At 46.0% G+C, this 27042-nt stretch overlaps 1 protein-coding gene across 1 annotated transcript in view; it reads left to right on the top strand.

Moving 5' to 3' along the window:
- The window catches only part of PRMT3 (protein arginine methyltransferase 3), a 919521-nt gene that overhangs the window by 60523 nt on the left and 831956 nt on the right, over positions 1 to 27042 (top strand). Inside the window, exons 3-6 of the mRNA XM_078684663.1 lie at positions 13019 to 13101; positions 18573 to 18622; positions 23847 to 23949; positions 25000 to 25153. Of these exons, the coding sequence (XP_078540789.1) occupies positions 13019 to 13101; positions 18573 to 18622; positions 23847 to 23949; positions 25000 to 25153 (390 nt within the window). The remainder of the gene's footprint in view (positions 1 to 13018; positions 13102 to 18572; positions 18623 to 23846; positions 23950 to 24999; positions 25154 to 27042) is intronic.

Genomic DNA, 27042 nt, shown 5'->3' with positions numbered 1-27042 from the left:
CTACACATAATGTTTGGTTGCCACGCTTACCAGAGCCCGAGGAGGCGTTGGATAGCACCTTTGTGTCGGAACCTGGGCTTCAGGAAGTACCTACAGGCCTACAGGGTTATGAAAACCAACACTCTGGGCCATATTGTCTTTGCTGTTTCAAAATTTCTAATGGCAGCATGGATAATAAGGAAGAAAATGTCTTCTTGAACTTGTACTACCTTGTATCCCTTCCCCATGCAGGTCCAGTAGAATCTTTTATATGTAAATACTGTGTTTTAATTATATGTATTGTATTTTATTGCATCTTTTATGGCCTATGTGGCCGAAATAAAGAATTTTTGGAATTGGAATTGGATTGCCTTCTGTACTAAAAACTGCACAGCCCCGTTTTACTTGTTCACGGGGTATCTACATTAAAGAAGAAGGTCTGATTGGGAAGTGTTACAAGATGAGTATCAAAGTTCAGGGACATGGATCAGTATTACGATGACGACGATGATGATTCGGTGATGGCTGCATTTTGCAGAGTTCTGAGACTTCCAAAATTAACCAGGATGAATCCGTTCTAGCCTTTAATTCCATTTGTATTCTATGTTTATAGTGTGCTAATCACCCGAGAGGGCAGCCATGCGCAAACCTATCCGCCTCGTCTCCAGATGCAAATGTATCCAGCTGCAAACATACTAATTCTATTGGACCAGTTGACAGTATTTACTTTGTGGAGAACAAAACCCAAAAAAACAAAAACAACATTGAGAAGAGCTGAAGAGGCAATACATTGATGATGCACTTCCTTGAACTAGGCTCAACATGGTGTATTCACATTTATCTCCCAAACACAACTGTGTTGTCAGTACTGGTTAACATTTGCAAAAAACTTTGTACTCTATGGAGATCTATCCCCCAGCTTTAACCTCTTCCATGCTGATGACGCGTTCAGCTCGTCATGCAGCACGGTGGCGCAGTGCTGATGACGAACTGAGCTCGTCTTGGCCTCCGCGGAACGCCCACGCAGGGATAATTCCCCTGCTGTGCTGGGCGTCCCATTGAGCGGGCGGAGCCATGACGAGCGTCATCAGCACAGCGCCACCGTGCTGCATGACGAGCCGAGCTCGTCATCAGCACCGCGGCCCCCCTCCCTCCGTGCCGCGGGGGAATTAGCCCAGCGGCGATGAGGTTAAGAAACGTTATTGTGATCTGGAATGTAATCAATTGATGGAGTCTTCTGTGTCAAACACCACACAGATCATGAGGATCGGATAGGTTTCCCTCTAAATCCCTGAAATATTCATTACAGATTCACTTCATATTCATAGCTGATTGTTGGAAATGGGATTACTTGTTAAAGGGAAACCCTAATCAAGTAGCAACCACAATTCCTGCCCGGGTGAAACACATGCAACCCTAAATTATCCTTTGCTTAATCCTCTAGTAGCGTGGCACAAAACCAGTCAGGCTTAACTTGGAGCCAATGTGTAAAATATTTATGCAGCACTTCGAACCGTAATAAAGTGGAGACACAACACAACAAAAATCCAACACCAATTTAGAAGAGAGTAACATTTTATAAATAATTGGACACCAAAACGCCAGAAATTCAATCAATAGAATAGTAGATGTGCAATTTAAGTTTTAGAATCAAATCTTTTTTTATTGGCAGTTAGATCAAAGGAACAGCTACACAGCAGGCCGTCTACAACCCAAGATGGGCAGGCTGCGAAGTCTGTCTCGATGCTTCATGTACAAGTAGTACTATAGCGATCTTTCCATACACCTTTACACAGTGAGTGACGTGTGAAACGTTTTTGTTATGTTATGTTAACATGTTTTGTAAAGTGCACAGCTGCCTCAGCAAAGAGGCGTCCCAGCGCTGAAGCAGAACATAGAGGCTGAAAGTCAGAGGAAGCAGTAGACTGTGGGAAAGAGATGGGTTTTAATAGATCTGCGGAAGACCATGTAATTCTCCATGGCATGAATGGAGTATGGTAGAGCATTCTAAAGCTTGGCAGCAAAAAAAAACGGAAGGAGGATCCACCCGACCGTACACTCCTCATACGAGGTACAGTTGTCAGGTGTTGTCCCGAAGAGCAAAGTTGGCGCGTAGGGTAGTAAGGTGACAGCAGATTGGACAAGATGATTAGAGAGGAAAGTTTCAAAATTTTGAAAGCAATGCAGAGGGCCTTAAATTCCACTCGGTTGGCGACAGGAAGCCAGTGCAACCGACGGATTGCCATAGAGGTGGGACAGGTTCTGGAGAGGCCTATCAGGGTTCTAGCCGCCGGATTTTCAAATTTCTGGAATCTAGGGGTTTCGGTTTTATTAACCCCTAAGTACAGTGCATTGGCATAATCCAGTCTAGATAGAATGAATGCCTGGAGGATCATTTGCCTAACTGCTGGGTCAAAAAACCAGAGCAACGGTTTAAGCCCCTAAGTATGCCAAAGCATGTCCCCGTGACTTTCTTTGTTTGGAGCTGAAAGCTAAGACCCAAATCTACCCAGACTCCAAGATCCTTTACCACCTGCTTAGGAGTAGGTGCACAGCCCAGTATGGCCGGCCACCACCAGTCCCCCTATAGCTCCTGATGATTTCCCACCAGCAGGACCTCTGACTTGCTGGAATTTAATTGGAGACACTTGTCAGTCATCCACTTGGCAACAGCTGTGAGATCTTCCTGAAACTTCGAGGCTGCACTCCCATTGTTGTCTAAGAGGTCTACCACTAGCTGTGTGTCATCAGCACATGATGCAATGGTGAGCCCTCTGCTCCTTGCCAAGACTACCAGGGGTTGAACATAAAGATTGAAAGGCAAGGGGCTCAATACAGAGCCCAGCGGGATCCCTTGTCTGTTGGCAAGGAAGGCGGAGGCGAACGGTGAGGCTATGACCTGGAAGGTCCTGTTTGAGAGGAAGGAAGCTAACCAGGCCAAGGCTGGGCCCACAACACCTGCCTCCTTTAGTCTGCATAACAGGATCTGATGAGAGACCGTATCAAATGCGGCGCTGAGGTCTAAAAGAATCAGTGCCGACGTACGTCCCTCATCCAAAGCGAGCCTAAGAGGCTCGTTGACAGCCAAGAGAGCAGACTCCGTGCTGTGGCCTGAGCGGAAGCCATTCTGAGAGATGTCCAGACAGTTGTTTCCTTCCAAAAATCTGGCAAGAATGGAATGGACATGGGTCTCCATGATCTACGCAATCCACGGGAGGGGTGGAGATAGGGCGATAGTTTTCCAACTTGGCAGCATCCAGGGTGGGTTTCTTAAGCAAAGGAACCACCCTTGCTTGCTTCCAGGTGTTAGGGACAATCGCACTTGACAGAGATTCATTAATCACCTGTCTCAGAGGTGACAAGACCAAAGATAACAATCTCATGAACTGGTCGGGTTTGAGGGGGTCGGAAGTGGAGCCGGATTTGATCTTGGAACATACTAACCGTAGCTCCTCCGAAGAGACCAGCGGGAGTGAATCCAGTGTATGAGCAGGGGGCAGACCCAACCCAGAGTCGAGACCCGTAACAGTGTGAGTAATAGACTGGTTGACGTTAAGGAAAAGCCCATCATAACGAGGCAAGCATTGACAATAACTTCCTTGTGGCAGCAAACTGAAATATGGTGGTTACACAGCATGTCTCCTACAACCCGCAATGGGCCAGCTGCGTCTCGGGGTAGAGTGCTTAATACTGACAAATACTATGTATATGCTTCTTAATGTCCAGATCTAGGCACTAGCTCTGACACTCTTTAGATTAGTGCTACCATACACGAGAAACTGCAGATGCAGCCAAGTTAGTGTGTGTAAGCCAAAAGAAACCTGGAACACAACTAGAAATACATTGGAGAAAAACACCAACCCCATCTACCCCCTCCTCATCCCAGCCCCCTCCGAATGAGCCAACTGTTGAAAGAGAAAAAATGTGCTCTCTGAGAATATGCCTAGAAGCACAAAGCTCCTACTGTGAGTATCTGGTCGCCAGGGACAAAGTCACAAGTTCAGGATGACTGCAATGGAGCAAGGGCCAGGTAAGGCACCAAGTTAGGCCGGCGGAACAAGAGTCCCTTAAATCCTGGTTTGTAGAGTGTTGCAAGCCCCTGCGTCGAGGATCCGTCACGCAGTGGCGGTTCCGAGGAGCTGCGGCTGCGATGCGAAGTCCTGCATCGAAGTAAAAAAATATATGCCCTAGCAGTGTTGGCCTTAATGGTGCACTAATGCATAGTTACTGCTATCTACAATTAGAGTACACTCCACTTTTCGTGACCTCACTGCTTAGAAACCACTGTCCATAAATAACAATTCCAAAAATTGAACAGGAATGTAAATTATTATATATCAATTTTTGTTTGACTTATCAACGTAGTTTAACCATAGTGCTGTCCACATCATATCCAATGTCGATAATTCGACGTTATTCAATCAGTCAGGAGTCTTGTATATACTTTCTGATTCCAACTTTATTCATTATTTCAAAACAGCTTATTGTTGGGTTCAGTCCGTGTCCTTAGCAAGGCAACTTAGCAAAGCAGAGAAGCAGTTCCTCCGAACAGTCAGTCAAGACAAAGTGTAAATCCTTACAGCACTGCAACCTTTACTCCATCAGAGTTCTTCATCAGAGTTCTTCCCAGGTCCAGTTGTGTACTGATTTGTTAGGGTCAGAGACCCTGTACTTATACGCAAATGTGCAGTGGGGGAATTCAAAGCAGTGCCTTGAAGTTCACTGGTCTCCTTTAATCTCAGCCCTGTCTGCCAGGCTATTTGTAGGGGGTAAACAGTCATTTGTATAAGGACAAGATACTGTCTATTCAGATGTAAGTGTTAGCCTTCCTGGGCAGCTAGGGGGAGAGGGAGCTATCAGAATAAAGATGAATACAGATTCATCCTCTGTCATACTCACTCTACCTGTGTTTGTTGGCTGTCTAGAGGGAATGCACAAAGTGTAGCTGGCCCTCAGCCCTCCCTCTCCTGACAACCGTCTCTGTTGTCAGGTGGGAATGCATTAGAAATGACCTGCTCTGGGGACACCAGATGACTCCTTACCATAGTCATTCTGATTCCTGTCTCCCTTAGAGCATCAACCCCCTACCCATTGATGGTGACACGTTGCCTATGTTTTGTTGTATTTGAGGGGACATGGATCTTAGGAACCATCTCAATGTCACCCAGGGACACAAGGGTAACTCCGTTAAACACCCCCACCCCCCAAAATAACTGGGACAAACTTCTCCCCTAGCACTACACTAGCATTCCAGATTATTTCCTCCAGTGGGAGATGTGGCTCTTTTAATACACTTGTGCTACCCCCTTGTAGTGTCCATACTCCTAGCACTCATAGTACTTGATGGGGTTGGGCTGCTGACCTTTGTCAGGGTAAGTTTTCTTCTGCTGGACAGATAGGGATTGAGAACCAGACCCTTTCCTCTGTGAGTTGCTTTGGGGGCCTTTAGAGAACTATGTTCTTTTATCCCTCCCTCCTTCTTCTGGTGGGATTCCTGATCACCCTTTTGGATGTTCCCCCATCCCCCAGATGCCTTCTTGGACATTCTGGTACTGACCCAGATGTCCGCGTACTCAGCAAGTTTTCTGGGGTCAGTTAATTAGCTATCAACTAGGTGTTGACACAGCTCTGGAAAACAAATATCAAGCATTTGCTCCTTCAAAATCAAGTTGTACAGACCTGAATAATCATCAACCTTGCTGCCCCTCACCCAGCCCTTCAGCGCCATGTTGGCATAATCCAGGAAATCTACCCATGTTTGTGAAGACATCTTATGGCTGCCCTGAATCTGAGCCTATACCTTTTAGGGTCGCTCCATACGTATTGACTAGCGTTGTCTTCATTGCAGTGTAGCATGTCTGGTCCTCTACCACTACCTCTAGTGTCAGGAGTATGTCCCTCCCCACCGTGGGCATATACCTTCACAAACTAGTACCCCAGAACTCCTTTGGGATCTTGTGCACACTCGGAGCCACTTCATAGACTGCAAACCATTTATGTTTGTCATCACCCCCCACGTAACTGGGCACCAAATCCTATGGGATCCTGACTGTGGACTCACCAGTGACCACTGTAGGTATGCTGCCACCATTGCTGTTGCTGGACACGGCTTGTGGGGCACTTATATCTAGCTCTCTGAGTTTTAGCTCATGGGACATCTTCCTCTCCTCCAGAGCAAGCCTCCTTTCCTCCAGAGCTTGTTTTTTCTAATTTTAGTTTGGCAAGCTTTTCCCCCTGCTCTAACCTGGCAAGCTCAAGTTTAAGTTTCCGCTCCCTCCATCCTGTCTCCACCTCCTCTGGGGACAGGCTCTTTGAGGAGACACTGCTCCCTAATCTGGTCACCACTACTGCTCCTGGCAAGTTGTTGTCCCCTTCCAGAGGCAGTTATAGGGTCCTTTCAGACTCAGGTCACCCTCCTCCTCGGTAATCTCCTCCTTTGGGATGTCATCCTCTGCATCCTGGGTCTCCGCCCAGGCCTTTAAAGCATTCTGTAGCTGCACCTTACTGGTAAAGCCCCTTGTAGAGACTCGAAAGTACTTGCAGAAATCTTTAAGCTGCTGCACAGTTTAGCATTCTAACCTGGCCATCTCAAACTAGATTCCTGTAGGTGTGGCTTCTCCAGGGAGAGATGATTTTTAGCAGAAAAATTAAAAGGGACAATCAGGGCAAATTGAAAAAGGCTCAAATTGGGCTTAGGTATAGAGTTGTAGTAAACACTGAATTACTATATGATATTGCACAAACCTAAATCCCATCCCACAGCTGCCACTAGTATTAGGAATTGAGTCTATAGTTGGCAGAGGTTTGAACACAGTCCAATCAGGGACGACAATCCTAGTCCGGGTAAGCTATATACACACTTTAAATTAACCTGTGCTCACCATCTGGTAGCTTGGCACTGAGCAGGCAGTCTTAACTGGTCATGCACTCACCTGGGTCCAACCACGGAGACAATACGGGACTGGATGCTGGACCTCCTCTCTCCACAGGGCTGGGCCTATTCAAGGAATATCTTCTCCCTAAACAAAGCGCAGCCCTGTTTTGGGGCTAGGGGGGAGGTGGGTTGGAACAAAATAATAAGAGAGACTAGCGGTACTGTGTGGCACAGCATTAACTGGAGACCTTCTGAGTCTGCTAGGTAGATGTGCACAGGACCATAGCTTCTGATTTTGCGAGGACAAAATGTACTGGAAACAAGAAGAGACAATTACCATCAGTACACATGCTTACAGACTGTTTCAGAAACACAGCAAGGAAACTAAATTGCACAGGTCCCCTTTCATCTCAGCCCTGTATGCCAGGCTATCTTTGGGAGGTAACTGGTCCTTGTGTGGGGACAGGACACACCCTGTTCAAACGTGTATTGGAGACATGTTGCAGGCACATAGAGCAACGTAGAGCAAATTTAAGAGCAGAGAAATGTCTATTTTCTAAATGTGGCATTTCTAAAATAGTAATTTCAAATCAAATTTTACCACTAAGTAGGATTCATCATTCACCATTTCAAAGATATGAAATGTTGTTTAGCTACTCCTTTCTAATAGGAATTACAATTTAAAAGTGTTTAAGGACATCTCCCAATGCTAGCATATGAGAGGAGTTGGCCTCAGAGTAGTGAAAAACAAATGTAGCTGTTTGTCATCAACAGGACATGTACAACTTTACTTCCACAGCACCCTGTACATAGGGCTACCTAGGGCCTAGACTAGGGGTGACCTATTTATAGTAAATGAGTAGTTTAAGGCTTGACAAGTGGTTTTAAATGGCAAGTAGAAGTGGCAGTAAATTGCACACACTTCATTGACAGGCCTGAGACAGGTTTGAAAGGCTACTTGTGTGGGCGGCACAACCAGAGCTGCAGCCCCACTAGTACCATTTAGTTTGCAGGCCTTGGGCATATGGTATGCCACTCTACAAGGGACTTAAAGTAAATTAAATATGGCAATCCGGTTTATACTAATGTCACCATGTTAAGGGGACAAGCACATGCACTTCAGCACTGGTTAGCAGTGGTAAAGTGCTATGTGTCCTGACGTCAACAAGAAGATGCAGAAAAACGAGGAGTTAGGCAGGCAAAAACTTGAGGGAAGAGCACCCTAAGGATGACGGGTATAACACTGTTACGTCAAGGAAACTAACTAATAAGCCGGAGGCAGAGTGGTATTTTCGTTAAGGAATGCAAGACCTGATGGAGCAATATAGGTACATAAAAAATATTGAGTTCACTACTTTCTGAAATTCACGCATCTTGCTGCCAATCTTCATAATAAAGTACACTACTATGCTGTGCAGAAAATGTGCAATCACCCTTATTTTGCTTACAGTTTAAGATTGGAGTCCAATTGGTTTTCACCGGACACACAATCGCATCCCCATTCAACATCACATCCTTTGCCGTGTTTAATGCTCCATTATTACCAGGATCATTCCTTGGCCAGGATGACCTTACCCCCAGTCTTTCTCTTACTTTACTTGGCACCGACAGTTGCAGTAATTGATTCACATCTACCCAGTTTGATCAGTATACTACAAACACTCTGTATCTCCTCTAGAAACTGGGAATTTGCTTCTTTATGCTCATAATGTTGAGGGGGGGCGGGGGTCCAACAAGGAGTGTGGCCCATAATTGTACCCATAGTCATGCGGTAGTCCCTCAAGGGAAGAAAGGATCTTTCTTTTCTCCTTTTTTAGGTCTCGGCTAGAAGCGAGCGAAGCTCGCTCTCGCCAAAGACCTATAGCTAGCGTGTCAGCTTTCGAGGAGGACAGCACTGGCCGGGCGCGGCGATTTGTGAAGGTCACGCGCACGAGAACGCGCTCGCGGCCAGGTGCTGTCCTCCTCGAAAGCTGCCTCCCTTCCCCGTGCAGGGCGGGCCGCCGCGCTGCCTGCGGCGACCCGGAAGCATTGCCTGCCAAACCGGAAGTCGGAGCCAGATTACCCTGCGCTGCACACAACTTGGGAACTGAAAATCCTGCTTCTGTCGAGTGTGTTGGAAACGTGCAAATACTGAAACTGGGAGCTTTGGGGGAGCTGTAAACACGGAATAGGATGAGCACTTGGGAACTGCAAACAAAGACCCTGGTGAGCACACTGGAATTCAGTAAGCGTTGAAAACCTCCTTTTAATGGTGAGCACGAGACCTGTGTAGCACAGAGAAACACGTGAATGTGCCCAGCTTTCGAGGAGCTGTATGTACACTGGAAATCCCGAGCCCTCAAGGGGACTGTAAAGACAGAAATTGGAGAGCACGTGACAAGTACGCAGTGACTAAAGAGTCACAAGTGAGATGCGATTAGGAATTTTAAACATCGGTTAGAAGCCGCGGGTGCTTCAGGGAGCTATAAACGTGAATTGGGAGGGTTGCGCAAGTGGTGGAGCTCGGAGCGCAGTCACGCCTACGGACTTGTTGCAACCCAAAGTACGTAGGCATGGGGCCTTAGCGAAGATGTGCCCGGGAGCGTGCAAACAGCGCGTGGCACACTGGACACGTGTAGGAACTCCGCTTCAATGCGCACGTACAACTTGCAGCACCACCTGCATACGTGTGCATACGCATCCTTGAATGTTAATATGTGTCTTTGCGCTTTCATCCGTGTACACCCTTAAGCACTTGCTGTTGCGCACACTTGCCCTCTTATCCAGAACTGCGCACGCTCTTGTGCATATGTGTTTTATTTTAGTTCCGTATCCGCCTGCTGATCCTTACCTGCGACTTTTCATTGTTATTCTTTTATCATGTATTATATATTTGATTAATTATATGCAGCTTCTTTGTACATAGCGCTTTGATGAGTTACTTGTCTTAGTTTGTGCTTTGTACATTTTCTAAAATCATATTAACACGGTCAAGCAGTTAATTCGCGTGCACGGTCCGTGCAGGCAGGCATTACACCAAGGGATATACCTTGGACAGCGAGGGTTCGAAAGGAATGCACATCCACTTAAGTAGATGCCCGTGTGCGTGCACGCACACGTTATTTCATGCCCGCAGAGATCACCCAGTGCCAAGTTTTAGAACAGGTTGGCAGTCATTGTGTCCGGCACTGTTCCAGAGGAGGAAATTGATTCACCCAGTGCTGCCATGGGAACCGGCACCGCTCCGGGAGTAGTGAGTAAGTTCTGAATGTCTAGAACTGTGAGTCAGTCCAGGCCATGGCTTACTCCTGCAGAGATGTCTGGTGCCGTGATGTGCCAGTTTGTCTGCGGGCAGGTTCCTGGAGGGATGTCACTTTCTGATTGCTGGTTGTGATGTGACAATCTGATATCTGGACCCTGGATTGACGTCAGTCTGACGTCTGGGGCTGTTGCTACGTCACAGTCTGGGCTTAGGTTTTTGTACTGATGACACAGTCTGATCTCAAGTGCATGGACTGGACCGATCATGGGATTTGACTATAGAAGTCTGGAACGGGCCTTGCTGCTTGTCAAGAATCCTGGAGGTAACCCCAAACTGATTTCCGAAGGGCCAATGGATAATTTGCAACTCAACTAATACAAATATGAGAATCTCAAGTGCACGTGTAGGACGAGAGAAGCAGTGCTACTTAAGTGCGCAAAGGTGACAGCAGTTAGTGCAAGGTCCCTCTAAATTTGCGTATGATGTGACATCATCACAGAAGTATCATCCATTGGCCATTAGTCCTCTGGCATCTTTCATGTGACTTGCAAGTAGCAACTTTCTTGGGTCAGGTTTCAGTAAAACGATGACATTAATAACACTAATAAAATCACTGCATGTCTTTTAAAGTTCTGTTAAGTGGAAATACATTGTGTTAGTCACAGTATGTGGAAAAGCGAGGTCCAGATGTGTCCAAAATTCTTGTCTTTATGCAAACGTTAACAAATTGTTTACAAGTTAGTGCAGTGCTGTGTATGTATGCTCTATTTGTACAGTGCAAACCTAGCCGAAAGGCAGCAGGATGCTGTATAGGGTCAAAGCCAGTCAACGTGTGATAGGAGGGGTAGGAAGTTTGTGAACTGTCACTGCATCACAGTATCGTGCTCTTTAAAGAGGCGAGTATGCAGCTGTTCCCAAAATTGGAGGAGGGTTGAGGTTGTCTTGATGGATATGGGATATCGTTCCTGAACCTTGGTGTATAGAAGAAGGCCTTCTGCTTTCTTCTTTTCTTGCACTTTTATCTCCAATTTGAAGGTATTTTAGGTATCAGAGTGCTGAGAGCCACCAGTGCTGGAGAGCTTGTCATCCGAGTAGATAGGGATGCTGGCTGTGATGGCGCTGTGGGTGATGCCGACTGACAAGGGGAGTCCATGGAGGTCCTTCAGGGTGTGGGTAATGTAGTCATATTTGTTCGTGCCCTAATGAGATGTGCTATAGCATGTAAGCTGCCCTTAAACGGGTGCAATGAGTTACATTTCCAAAATGGTTTCCAGATAACTAGTGCAGGATAAAATATGTGGCACAAACTATTTTTGAGCAAGGAAGGTATGAAAGCATACAGGCTATTTGAAAATAGCTTGACTTCTATTAAAGGCATGACTCAAGTCACTGCAAAATAAAACATTAGGGTCTAGTCACTGAGATAAACCTGGGTTCTAATACATTTGCCTTTGTTTGTAAGACTAATACACATAGGTCAGTCCTAGGAGTAGAGCAATGGTGGTCATGGTGGCTATACGAGTGTCAGCAGATGTGGTGCTTCCTGCCATGTTTGCGGTCCATCTAATGGACATGTAGGTAGGTGACTTTGAGCGGCTTGTGGCTCATTTTCATCGTCCAAACTCCCCTCGAGCCCCCAAACAATGGGACAGTCTCGCCCCACACTCCATCCCTCGCCCCACACTCCATCCCTCGCCCCACACTCCATCCCTCGCCCCACACTCCATCCATCGCCCCACACTCCATCCCTCGCCCCACACTCCATCCCTCGCCCCACTCGCCATCCCTCGCCCCACACGCACACCCTCTATCACACGCCATCCCTCGCTCCACACTCCATCCCTCGCCCCACACTCCATCCATCGCCCACACTCCATCCCTCGCCCCACACTCCATCCCTCGCCCACACTCCATCCCTCGCCCCACACTCCATCCCTCGCCCCACACTCCATCCATCGCCCACACTCCATCCCTCGCCCCACACTCCATCCCTCGCCCACACTCCATCCCTCGCCCCACACTCCATCCATCGCCCACACTCCATCCCTCGCCCCACACTCCATCCCTCGCCCACACTCCATCCCTCGCCCCACACGCCATCCCTCGCCCCACACGCACACCCCTCGCCCCACACGCACACCCTCTATCACACGCCATCCCTCGCTCCACACTCCATCCCTCGCCCCACACTCCATCCATCGCCCACACTCCATCCCTCGCCCCACACTCCATCCCTCGCCCCACACTCCATCCATCGCCCACACTCCATCCCTCGCACACCCTCTATCTCTCTCTCGCCCTCCCTCTATCTCGCCCTCCCTCTATCTCTCTCTCGGCCTCCCTCTATCTATCTATCGCCCTCGCTATCTATCCTATCACTACAGCATCACTCAGGGGCACCACAACATCACTATGCGCTACCAAAATGCTTATAAGTACAACAGTAACTTACAATATTATTATAATATAATATTATTGCCAACATTGCTTAATGTTTTGCAACAGCTATCATCTTGCAAATCATCTTTATACACCAATACAGACTTTGCAAAAAATTTAATGCAACACATTGTCATATACAATGCCAATAACTCAAACTTTAATGCTGCGAGACCTATTGCATTGCAAATGCTTGTTCTACCATGCTACCAGGTGTCTCCAGCAGACATTCCAAAGTAGAACACATTTGAATAGATTTTCAGCTTTCCATATTGATAGTGGAGAAAATATTTGATCCCATTTAAAACTGGGAGATGGTCTGTATTGTCTTACCTGCTCTTCTGCTAATGAGTCCAGATCATGTGGCTCTGTTGTGCAAGGGGAAAGACAGAAGAAAATCTAGGTCTGCTCTAGATTAAGATGGATGGATTAATCTGATAAGTTTCATTAATCATTTTAAACTACTTTTTAAATGTACTTTTTAGGTTATTCATGTCTGCGGAAGAAACCTTTTCCCACTGCAAATCAGAACATCAGTTTAACATAGGCCAAGTGGCCCAAAAACACGGTAAGGCATAATTTGCTTAATATTGGTTCATATGTGTCTGAAGCATGTATTTTACAATCTAATTATAAGAATGTGCAGACAGTGCAAAATATGCATGTGTCTACAATTCTTGGACTGGCTGCCCTAGCTGTGTTCTGCCTTACTCGGAGGAAGACCCACGACAGTGTAACTTTCCTCAAGTTCCAGCCTTCCAACACAATCTCTAAGAGAAGACACGCACACATGCACTCACACTCATCCATCCATCCACACACACTCCATCCATCCATCCACACACACACTCCATCCAGCCATCCACACACACACTCCATGCACACTCACACATTGTATCCACACACACACACACTCTACATCCATCCACATGCGCACACACACACTCCATCCATACACACACACACTCCATCTATCCAGCCATCCTTCCATACTGACACCCTCTCCATCCATCCTTCCATACACACACACAGAGACCCTCTTCATCCATCCATCCACCCACACACCCTCTCCATTCACCCACATACCCTCTCCATCCATCCACACATGCATCCCATCCACAAACACACTCCATCCATCCACACTCACACACACTCCATCCATCCAGCCATCCTTCCATACAGACACCCTCTCCATCCATCCTCCCTTCCATACACACAGACACCCTCTCCATCCTTCTATACACTCAGTCACCCTCTCCATCCATCAATCCACCCACCCACCCACACACACCCTCTCCATTCATCCATCCATCCATCCACCTACCCACACACCCTCTCCATCCATCCACCCACACACCCTCTCCATCCATCCATCCACACACACCCTCTCCATCCATCCATCCACACACACCCTATCCATCCATCCACCCACACACACCCTATCCATCCATCCACCCACACACACCCTCTCCATCCATCCATCCATCCATCCACACACCCTCTCCATCCATCCACACTCACACACACTCGATTCATCCATCCATCCTTCCATACACACAGACACCCTCTCCACCCATCCATCCTTCCATACACACACACCCTCTCCATCCATCCACCCACACACACCCTCTCCATCCATCCACCCACACACACCCTCTCCATCCATCCATCCACACACCCTCTCCATCCATCCACACACACTCGATTCATCCATCCATCCTTCCATACACACAGACACCCTCTCCACCCATCCATCCTTCCATACACACACACCCTCTCCATCCATCCACCCCCACACACCCTCTCCATCCATCCACCCACACACCCTCTCCATCCATCCACTCACACACACACACTCCAGCCATCCTACCATACAGACACCCTATCCATCCATCCTAACACACAGACACCCTCTCCATCCACCCTCACACCCTCTCCATCCATCCACCCACACACCCTCTCCATCCACCCACACACCCTCTCCATCCATCCACACACCCTCTCCATCCATCCACACATGCATCCCATCCACACACACACTCCATTCATCCACACTCACACACACACTCCATCCATCCAGCCATCCTTCCATACAGACACCCTCTCCATCCATCCTTCCATACACACAGACACCCTCTCCATCCATCCATCTTTCCATACACACACACCCCTCCATCCATCCATCCACCCACACACCCTCTCCATCCACCCACAAACCCTCTCCATCCATCCATCCATCCATCCACCCACACACACCCCCTCCATCCATCCACACACACCCCCTCCATCCATCCACACACACCCTCTCCATCCATCCACACACACTCCATCCATCCATCCACACACACCCTCCATCCATCCACACACACCCTCTCCATACACTCACACAGACACTCCAGCCATCCTACCATACAGACACCCTCTCAATCCATCCATCCTTCCATACACACAGACACCCTCTCCATCCATCCACCCTTCCATACACACACACCCCTCCATCCATCCATCCATCCACCCACACACCCTCTCATCCACCCACACACCCTCTCCACCCATCCATCCATCCATCCACCCACACACCCTCTCCATCTATCCACCCACACACCCTCTCCATCCATCCATACATCCACTCACACCCTCTCCATCCATCCATCCACACACACCCTCTCCATCCATCCACACACACACTCCATCCATCCATCCACACATACACTCCATCCATCCATACACACACTCCATCCATCCACACACAAACCCTCTCCATCCATCCACACACACACTCCATCCATCCACACACACATACCCTCTATCCATCCACCCGGAAACACCATCCTACCATACAGACACCATCCTTACTCACAGACACCCTTTCTATCCATCCATCCACCCTCTCCATCCATCCATCCACACACACACACCCTCTCCATCCATCCACACACTTCATCCATCCACACACACACACACCCTCTCCATCCATCCATCCACACACACACACCCTCTCCATCCATCCGCACGCACACTCCATCCATCCATCCACACACACCCTCTCCATCCATCCACACACACATACCCTCTCCATCCATCCACACACATACCTTCTCCATCCATCCATCCCATCCATCCTTCCATACACACAACCTCTCCATCCGTCCATCCATCCATACACACAGCCACCCTCTCCATCAATCCAAACCCACCCTATCTATCCATCCACCCACCCACCCCATCCACCATCCATCCACACACACCCTCTCCATCCATCCATACACACCCTCTCCATCCATCCATCCATCCATCCATCCATCCACACACCCTCTCCATCCATCCACCCACAGACACCCTCTCCATCCATCCACACACACCCTCTCCATCCATCCACACACACTCCATCCATCCACACACACTCTATCCATCCATACACACACTCCTTCCATCCATACACACACTCCATCCATCCATACACACACCCTCTCCATCCATCCACACACACACTCCATCCATCCACACACACATACCCTCTCCATCTATCCCTCCACCCAGACACACCCTCTCCATCCATCCACCCATCCATCCACACACACCCTCTCCATCCATCCACACACACTTCATCCATCCACACATACCCTCTCCAGCCATCCACACACACACATACCCTCTCCATCCATCCACACACATACCTTCTCCATCCATCCATCCATCACATCCATCCTTCCATACACACAACCTCTCCATCCATCCATCCTTCCATCCATCCATCCATCCAGCTACCCACACACCCTATCCATCCACCCGCACACACCCTCTCCATACATCCATCCTTCCATACACACAGCCACCCTCTCCATCAATCCAAACACACCCTATCTATCCATCCACCCACCCACCCCATCCACCATCCATCCACACACACCCTCCATCCATCCATCCACACACACCCTATCCATCCACCCACCCACCCACACACCCACCCTATCCACACACACTCCCTCTCCATCCAACCATCCAAATCCATCCTCCTGCTCCTTCTCATCCTGTCACACTCGACTTCCTCTTCCTGTGTTCTTCACCTCAGGTCAGGACTGGGCGTTGAGCCCCATGAAAGCAATGGGCCATGAACCCCAGGAGAGCATTGAGTGATGTACCTCTGGCGGGCACTGAATGTTCTACACTTCTATTCTGACAATCCAGAGGCACTAGACTATCTGCATTATAGAGGCCAAGAGTGATCTACTGGAGGGGTTATGCGTCAGTGTCATGTAGATGAGCAAAGGTTGATGTTAGAGAGGTGTCATGCTGTCCCATGTCAGGCAAGAGTAGCGAATCCAGTCCTGTTTTTTCTTAATATTCTGGGGTTTGCATTATTATTTTTTTATTTGTATTATGGGTTTTCCCTTGTTTTCCTATTGCAAACTCTTGACAGCAAATACCTGACTAGGAAGGGTGTTTTTAGCTTTCCCAAAAGTATTTGAGTGATTTGTTTGCAGAAATCTGTCTGCTGTATTTTGTATACGCAGCACATGCGAGCTATATGCAGACCTGCACAGCCTAGAGACAGAAATTCATAGACACTCCGCTGTAAGAGGCCCTTCTGTCATATGAAACACCTTCTTTTGGCTCTCACACCGTTTTTGACAAACAGCATTTTGTGTGCTTTATTTTAGATAACCTAATCAAATAATGGAGTTTATGTTCTTTAGCACGGAAATAAACTGTATCATTAATTAATGCCAATTTCATCGTATTGTACTGTTCCAAATAAACAAGCAATGGCAAAGCCAACAGGCTTGGCATTGAGTGCCAGTGTACTGGCTTTGCCAGCACTTGTTTTCTAAAGTTTTTGTTAGTATTATTACAAAAACATTAAGAACATGGCTGCTTGTGCATGCACGTGCACAAGTGGACATCTTTGGAATGTTTCTGCAATAACATTTCAACAAATATTCAAAGAGGGCTGTCTTTGCATGCATGGCGGCCTTCTATGAGTGGGATGGATGCTCATTTACAGACGGTCGCCCTTATGTGCACGTTTGCATGTAAGGGTGTCCCTCTTAAAAGCTGATTCATAAAAAATGGCTGCTCGTGCTTATGTTAGAGTGTCAATCATTGAATGGATTCATAAGATGGTGATTGGAAGAAGTACATATCCAGAATGCAGTGCACCACAAGTGGCAGCCAGAGCCAGGTAGCAGTGTCTGGAAAGCTGCATAGGTCCTTGCAAAATTAAAAAGAGGTTCAAACCATAATAAATAACATTTAAATAAAATACAGTGGCGTTCAATTCCTTAGCACTGAAGGTTACTACTTTTTCTGTGGGTGATGACAGTGTGCATTGGCAATGTTGTAATTCACAGAGACATCTCTTTACCATCTCTGGAAGATCAAGCGTAAGACAGCATTTACGAGATCTGCATTGGCTTCCTGTGGCCCACAGAGTGCAATTTAAAGCCCTCACTCTGGCTCATATAGCCATGCACGTTCTTGGACCAATGTATATCAGGAAGCGTTTTGCTTTCTATGTCGCCAGCAGATCTTTGCACTCAGCCACCCAACGACGGATGGCGATCCCCCGATTCCGCAGGACGCGGCCGGGGGTTCAATCCCTCTCCATTAAAGCAGCTATAACATGGAACTCCCTTCCTTTGGAATTACGGTATAATCGGGACCTCAGACTTAAAACCTTCCTTTTCAATCAGCCGATTTAAATTCTTCCCTCTACTAGGTCATGGTTACTTTGCACACCAGGACACTCTTGAGTATTTGTGCGCGGTATAAACCCACTATAACATAACATACCAAAAGAACCAATGGCTGAAGTGGTCTGACTCCTTGTCCCAAGCTGTACACTCTGAGCGGAAGCAACATGTGAATGACAGAAAAGACCATGGTTGAAGTGGTCTGGCTGGAAGCCTCTATATGAAGTATATAATGCATGTACATTTTTGGTAAAATCAAAAGGTCTTGGCTAACACCAGACCTAAGAATGTTAGTATCTGAATTTTGAATCCGATTATTCTTACGTTGCAATTCTTTCCATTTCAGGTCTTGATTTCTATGGATACATCAAGTTAATAAACTTTGTTAGGACCACAGTAAGTAGTTTTGATTCTTAAACATATTGTCATGCCTGACGAGCAAGATCGATCTCAAAAAGTTTAGCCAATTCAAATAACATGTTAGGAAATTAACAAGTCCAAACAACGCTCATGTACAGTTGCTGCTGAAGTACCCTTGCTTCTTTTAATTTGCACATTGCTTAGCTTTCTGGAAATGATACCATTTCGGCACAGTAGCCAGAGAGTGTGTATAAATCTCTGTGACTTCAGACATCACCCTGCTAAGGCCTGTGTTCACCTGAGCACAGCATCCATTGAGCACAATGATATGATAAAATATAATGAACTCCAGACAGTGCGTTATAGTGCAGTAAACTACGACCAGCACTCTTCTTGCTAATCACAGCATATTCCCCTCTCTGGCTTTCCCAGACGGTATAAGTGTATTTTTGATGAGTGAGGGCCACTAGACACTTCAGTGGAAAAGCAGAGGCAGCCTTCCCCCCCCCCAGTAATTAGTTAAGTAATTTTGGCTGCAAAGGGCTGCTGAAAAGTGTTTTTGAAGTACAGCCACTTGGTGTAGGGTGGAACTGCAGTCAATGTTGTTCAGAGTGTGAAGGGTTCTATAGAGGAGGCCTTCCTTTTGTCTGTCTTTCATTTCTGTTCCGTGCATCCATTGTCTTTCACCATCTCTCCTCTCTTTTGTTTCCCTCTCTAATCTCTCACTCTTTACCTTCCGCCTATCTCATGTTATGTCTCTCTAGAAGCCTCCTTGTGCCTACTACAATTAACTTAGGGCAGCTGGAGAAAGTGAAAAAAAAACAGACTGCCCACTAGGTAAATGCTTGGTGGAATAATATGCCTGTCCAACCATTGGTTCTCCAACCAGATGATGACTCTGCTCTGAGGAGCATCACTCTAGACAACGGCTGAGTCTAGAAATCAACCTGAGATAGAGACATGGAAGGAGAATGAACCTTAGCTGGTTCTGAAAGTGCAGGCCAAGAATATACATCACCTGTCTGGGATACCTATAGAAAAGTGGGAGCTGTTGACCCACTTGTTGTTCCAACTCAAGTCCTCTCTGTACAAGGAGAGGGAGCTCCACAGAGTACTACTAGGACTACTGCTCAGCTAGGGCTGATGTCTGCAAGACAGCCAGCTTGCCAGTGATGGGGGGACATCACTTGGAGTCTGTTCTAAGGCACCGTTAGTGCCGTTCCTGGTTGTAGGAGTTCCCTTAGAGCTGGTGATAATAGACATTGTTGAGCCATTTGATCCACTTTACAGCATCAGGCAATAAATGCATTGTGGTTGTAGTGGATCTTGCAACAGGTATCCTGAAGCAGTGCCACTGAGTAACACGACTACAAAAGTGGTAGCTAGGGCTCTCCTAGAGATCTTTACTAAGGTCTTTTTTTTAAGACCGCGATTTCTGAACAGGGAACCCAAGGCAGCTCAAATTACATGATGTGAGAGCTGTGGGAGCAAGCTGGTGTAACATAGCGCCTGTCCACAGTGTACCATCCACAAACCAATGAGTTGATGAAGTGGTTCAACAAAACCATAGAAAGCTTGAGGGAATCTCTACCAAAGAACATCTGTTGGACCTTCTCCTGCCATAACACTTATTCACATATCGGGAGATTCCAGAGAGGGGAGTGGGTTTCAGTCACTTCGAATTTCTGTTTGGGCATCTATTATGGGGCTTGCTCACCTTGATTAGGAAGGGAGCTTCAGAGTATCGGAAGGATGTGATGGCTCTGTGATTGGCCCCAGGAAGCTGATAGTGCAATATGTGGTTCAGGCTAAGCAAAACCTTTAGGCTAGCAAAGAGCTGATAAAGAGATGGTGTGGCCAAAAAGTGACTCTGACTGTGTACCAGGAAAGTTAGGAGCAAAATAGTGTGTGCCATACATGGTAGTGCAGAAAGGGGCTGATGTAAACTACCTGGTGGACAGAGCTGCCACAAAGGAATCCTAAAGATGTATTTCCGAAGCAATTGCACAGTTAACATAATTGTATATGTGGGAAGGAGTACTATCATAACCCAAAAATCAATTCCAATAACAAATAGTCAATCATGTTCTTATTAAATTGGGGAAAGAATCCCAAATGAAGCAACGAATGGAAACGTATGCTTGTTGAGTTAAGCGGTCCGTTTCGAAACAGACTACTCTATTGAAAATTATTAGCTTATTTGGCTATGGCTTTCACATCCACCGCCAAGATATATATCTTCTGGAGATGTATTTAAGTCTCTCTTTTGGGAATGCTAATAGTTTAAATACATTTGTAAAGTAAAGTCCACATTTGTAAAGCGCACAATCACCCGTAAGGGTCTCTAGGCGCTGGGGGGCCGTCGGGAAGATTAAGCGAGCTATTGCCCAGAGTCACATGGTGCTGGGCTAACCTGCCGCCGGAGCCGGGGATCGAACCGTGGTCCCCAGATTCCAGCGTCAGTCGCCCTGGCCGCGGCGCCACACCTCTTCCACATTTGTGACATATTGGCACTATTGAATTTCAAGGACTCTTTTTCTAATGTATGTTTAGGCTTTATTTTGACAACTTGTGTCATAAAAGCTATAAAAAGCGCCTGTTATAATAAAAGACTTAAACACGCACTTTAATAAACATATTACTAAAGCATGATGTGGCAGCACACTGCCATTTAAAGGCAGTACATTTGCAAGAAATGGCCAGAAACCTTACCAATATCTTGCAGCTTTTCTGATAAAGCTATATAGTAACAATAACCTGTGAAAATCAGATTTCAGAATACATTTAGCATTTGCAATCACCAAGTAAGGTATTCTGATTTGTTTTTCATCTTATTAAAAAATATTCCATCCCACAGAAGTACAACATCTTGACTTTCATAACTTCTGGAATATATTTTTAAATGTTTGTACAGTTACTTATTAGCTATTTAAATGTGTATTAGGAAAAACCCGACACCTTACAGCCTTTTATTTCACAAATCGAACAGCAGGTCTGCACAGTTCACTTTACAAAATCCTGAAACTCTGCACTCAGAGAAGGAAAAGACATTGTAAACTGACTTCTATCTCTGAACATAGAGCAAATATGAACAGATAAAAAAAGATTTAAAGGCATCTTTATTGCTTCCTCACTTTCTGACTGATTTGCATATGGCCATGTCTGAACTGGGGTGGCAGAGTGGGCTAAAGAACGGTGATGGATTAAACCCAGATCTGTTGACTGGGTGTCAGTGTTTGATTGGTTCAGATGTTCCGTCCATCACCACCCCCTTTTGTATCACTTTTAAAAAGATGCCATTCTTGCCTTAGCCATTTGGTGCCTACAGCCTCTTTCTGGGTCAAATGACTGGGTGTTGTTGACAGTGGGCATTGTGTATTCCTCCTAGACAGCCAAAGACAATCGAGAGCTTAGGTGTGACTGCATGGGCATCACTGGCAGGATGGGAGGGAGGAGCTGGGCCCATCCCCACTTAAACTTTAATAGGCTATGTCCTGTCTCTACACAAAGAGCTGCATACCACCTGTAGTTATTCTGAAGATAGGGCAAGGAAGGCAAAGCACCTGTGCACTTCAAAGGCCTGCCTCTAGAACCTTCTCCCCACTTCAACAGCACAACTGGATATAAATACGGGACCTCAGACACCAACTCTTTCAGTAACCTTCTGGACTTGTCGATACTCTGCCAGGAAGAAGGACTGCTGTACTGCTGAAAGGACTGTCCCTTTGCTTGACTGCTGCTCTGAAAGAACTGCTGCCCTGCTGTGCTGTCCTACTGCCCTCCTATTTGGGAGGGACTTGTATCTCTTGAACCCAGAGTGACGCTTAGGGTTAGTTGGCTGGGTTCCTGATCTGAAGTCTCAGAGACACAACAGGCTCCCAACAACCCTGCACCTGGACTTTTCCATCTGTGAGTCTATCCTGCCCAGTGGTGCCAACTCAGTCCTGTACTCTTGGAAGTGGGCTTAAGGTGGTTTGCCTGCCTCTGTGGATCCAGTGGAACCAATGCATGTCCTCTGCTGCACGTGGCAACCCCGAGCACAACTGACACAACTCCACTGATCCACGGATTAGACCCATCACATAGACCCGAATCGCACCCACAGCCCATCGGAATCACCACTGCTGCGAGCCATTGCTGGTGCAGGCCCTTGCATACCTAGTCGATGACGGGCTCTGCCTCACAGCTCTCTGACTGTTCATTTAATCCCCGATGCCATGCATCACAAGCCTCGTCTATGGGATCCTCGGCGATGACGCAGGCCCTCGCATTGCAACCTCGCCGCACCTCGGAACTGACGCATTGCTTCGGCTGTGCGAAGCATCTTCAAAGCGGATCCTCGCAATGTGCTGCAAACCAGGATTTAAGGTACTCTGTTCAGCTGGCCTAACAGGGTACCCGTGGACGGCCCACATTTCATCGCGGTCGGCCTGAAGTTGTGACATTATCCCGGTCCAGCACAACCACATATCCAGAGTTGCCGCTTTGTGCTTTTTGGTGCTATTGTTACTGTAATCTTTAAAATGTTATATCTCTAGTTCTACTGATAGGACTTTTGACGTTTGGGTCTTATTTTATTTATTACATTTTAGTCTATTTTTCTAACTTGGTGTGGGATCTTTTTTTGTGTGGTGTTTTCACTTTATTGCTGTCTGAAGTGTTGCATAAATACTTTACACAATGCCTCTAAGTTGAACCTAACTGCTCTGGGCCAAGCAGCCCGAGGGATGAGCACAGGTTAATTTAGTGTTGGCTTGTACTTGACCCTGACAAGGTTTATGGTTGCTGCTTGACCAGGGCTCTCACCCCAGTCAACCAACAGCCCAGTTTCTCACACTGATATTTTTATTTAGGTTATTTTCTTCAATTATATAATTGTTTTGTAGTTTAGGCTATTTTGAAATGAGAAACAAGGTTGCTTACTATTCACCTTTTTAGCTTTATAAAATTGGAAATCTTTGTTTTTAGTGCTTTGGGGAGTTTTAAACCAGAATGGCATATTATGCCATCAACTGCTTTACCTAGTTAACTATCGTAAGACACATGGCCATTTACAAAATGGGACTGCCCCTGTGGTCTTTAAGCCTTTGAAATGTTTGCTCTTATGGTGCTTGCAATTAAAAAATAATGCTGAATAATTAAAAATAATGCTGACACTATCCAAAAGACAGGGAATAAAATTACCAACTTAACCATTGTTTTATTTTCATTTGGAAGTTTTGTGCTTTTGATCCTAGTTTTGCAAATTTTTGTTTTTAAGAAATCAACTGCAGAGTATGTGAATTCTATATGTGGCCCAGCTCCTTGGGATAAAGAAGATTATTTGAAGCCTTGGATGCACGAAGACCCCTTGCTCCAGTTTGGTAAGCTGCAGTAGCATTATTGGAGCAGTTCGGTTCTTTTGATGGTTCTGAGTCTATAGTCGTTTATATGGTAATTCAATATTTATAATGTTTTACAGGATTGTTTTCTGTTAATATAGCTTCTCCCAGGGTAGATTACATGCTTAAAGCGCATTTCAGATGGTGAACGCTGATGGAGTTGATAAAGTCGTTAAGTTTCCACCCTTAGGTAGCTCCAGCCCTGCATGGTTGGCGATCGCCTAAAAGATCATTGACTGTTTGTGCCTTGGGTATTGCATTACAACCAGTCACTATTGCTAGTCATTTGGTTGAATTGCGTGTTGTTGTAACAATACGGTTTGAAAAACAAGTATTGTGAAAGACGTACTCTTTAAAAAAGAAGACATTGTAGAGTTTAAGAGTAATGAGTTGTTGGATTTGAAATTAGGAGCTTGGGAACAACATTAAGAAATTGTGTCTAGGATCTTGACATGCAGGGTGTGACGTAAGGTGATATGGGTTAGGGCAATGAGTTATGGATTTGTGGTTGTAGGTAACAGGTAAGGGTAAGGATTTAGGCAGAACCAGTGTTAGGTGGAGAGATAAAGGATTTGAAGAAAGTTGTTAAATGTTATGGATAGACAAATTTGTTAAAATAGTTCAATATGTGCAACATTTTGCTTTTTTTTATTATTTCCTCTGTCTGAAGAGTCACCTTGTGAAATGCCCTCATTCTAAGGTTTTAAAGGTAGTATAGTTGAACAACAAGATAGAGCTAATGGTTTTAGCTTTCCTTTTATTGCAACTCTGGTAAATTACATGGCATGATACTTGACAGTGCTAGTCCTTCTTTGATGTCTTTTTGACCCAAGCTAAACTTCTTCATCTTATGCTCTGAAGCGCTTATCTGCTTTTATGTTACAGAAACTACAAATAAGATAAATATAGTTTTCTTGGCTAATTCCTCCTTTTTTTAAAACAATCAACACGATTGTGTGACTTTTTCTCTATTGCAGTGAGTTGTCACAGCCATGCTGGTTCTGAGATTCTGTTTTTCCCATCTTTTACTAGATTTGGATGATCTTAGTGATGATTTTAATGCTTTGCCACCTGGTGGATCTCCTGGGGATGCAGCTCTTCTGGCACGCTTGAAACTTGCAGAAGAAAGAGCGCAAACTGCTGATGCCAACTTGGCCCTTGCGATGGAGGATATTCACAGGATGAGGTAGTTGAAAACGGGTATTTTTTAAACTGTAATGTTCCTAAAATGAAGTGTTTTGTCTGTTTTAGCTTTGAGTAAGAGGCGTGCATGTTCTTTATTCCTGAGGTACAGTCTGCCCATTACACCATGTATTTTGATTCAGGTCTGTGTGACAATTACTGAAATCTGGAATGTCTGTTGTTTGGCACAGTAAATCCCTATATTTATCTAGAAATATGTGATAATACTGATCGCTATATTATTGTGAATGGTTTCTGCTAGAACAAGACTGGTGGAAACAAAGCACACATAAATATAGAGAAAAATGTTCGGCAACCTAATTATAGACTACCACAGCACCACAACAATTTAATAGACGCCTTTCTAGACTTTGTATGATAGCTCCCTAAGTGATCACAAACTGTGCATCAAGGAAGATATGAACATTTGATTCTACCCACCTTCTCACAGCTGAGACAATTCCCATAAACTTCATCTTAATGTCTTTCAAGCCCTCTATTCACCTCTTGTTTTTACCAAATCTAATCCCTATTGTGCTCCCCTCCTTTAATGCCTGCTGCCTTCTCCCTACCTGTTGTTGTATATCTTTTTTTTTTAAACTTTATTTTTGTATGTAGCAACAAAACAGTTCCCCCCCACAATTGGCATCATCAAAGAAACACGTGTATAAAGTTCATTCACCGCATTACGGCCCATGCAGGTACAGATATCATAGTGGTGATCAAATCTCCGGGACGCAAAGCAAATCACTATCTTTTTATTTTAACATCATTCTTAGCCTCCCCCAAACACCTTCTCATTCCTCTCTCATTCTGGTTCTTCATTATCTCATCCTTCCCATCCTCTATATGCTTCCTTCTGCAGCCTATTTAGGACATAATGCTCTTTAGCACACTAGTGCCCCCGATCTTGCTATCATTACTCTATTGCTTCTCCCTCTCCTCTTGCTTTACCAACATCCAAACCAGCCACAGCCTTATCTTTCCCATCACCTTTTAACTTCTTCTTTTCAACCTCCCTTACTCCCCAAAACCACAACAATATTTAGCTCTTGCACCAATCTCTTGTCTTCTTTTGACTCGTCAGTCGCTTTGTAACTACTTTTTTTTCCATCCTAAGATACATCTGTACTTACCCTTTTGACCCAATGTAGTACAAATGACCTGCTACTCGCCTATCTTTCTTTCCTCTCTCTCCCACCCTCGTTCATACCTATGTTTCTCCTTGTTCTACCATCTACTCCCCTCCCCCACTCCATCCTCTACCAACACCTCTTCTTGGCCCCTCCTATCCAATCCTTCCATTAACATTCTTGTCTTTCCTCCTCCCCTCAGACAGCCTTGCATTTGAGAAGCCTTGTGATCAATGAGCATTCAATTAACAAGAGCCATATAAACATATTTAGTTTGATATCACACTCAAAACCCTACCTAGTCTTTGTTCCTAAAACATGGTTTGTAAATGACGCTTCACTAGTAGTTCCGAGGCATCCCCTCTTTGGTCCTTATAAGAATCTGGCAGAGGAAGTACCAGAAAATAATTTGCTTTAACCTTCAATGAATTATTACAAACCTATCAATCATTCAATCAATCATACCATTTGTAAAATGCACTACATACCTGTGAGGGTCTCAAGGCTCTGGGGGGGAGGGGAGGGAAGGATGCTACTGTTGGAAGAACCAGGTCTTGAGGAGTCTCCTGAAGGTTAGAAGGTCTTCGGTCTGCCGTAGGCGGATGGGGAGGGTGTTCCACATTTTGGCTGCGAAGTGGGAGAATGATCTGCCGCCGGCGGTCGCTCTTTGGGTGCGGGGTACGGTGACGAGGGCGGGGTCTGCAGACTGCAGCTGGCGGGTGGGGGTGCAGAGGCTGAGTCGGCTGTTGAGGCATGCTGG

This window comes from Lissotriton helveticus, chromosome 3_2 (assembly GCF_964261635.1).
Source record: "Lissotriton helveticus chromosome 3_2, aLisHel1.1, whole genome shotgun sequence".
NCBI classification, from domain to species: domain Eukaryota; kingdom Metazoa; phylum Chordata; class Amphibia; order Caudata; family Salamandridae; genus Lissotriton; species Lissotriton helveticus.
Note: the sequence above shows the minus strand (reverse complement) of the source record. Positions and strands in the feature narration are given on the sequence as shown.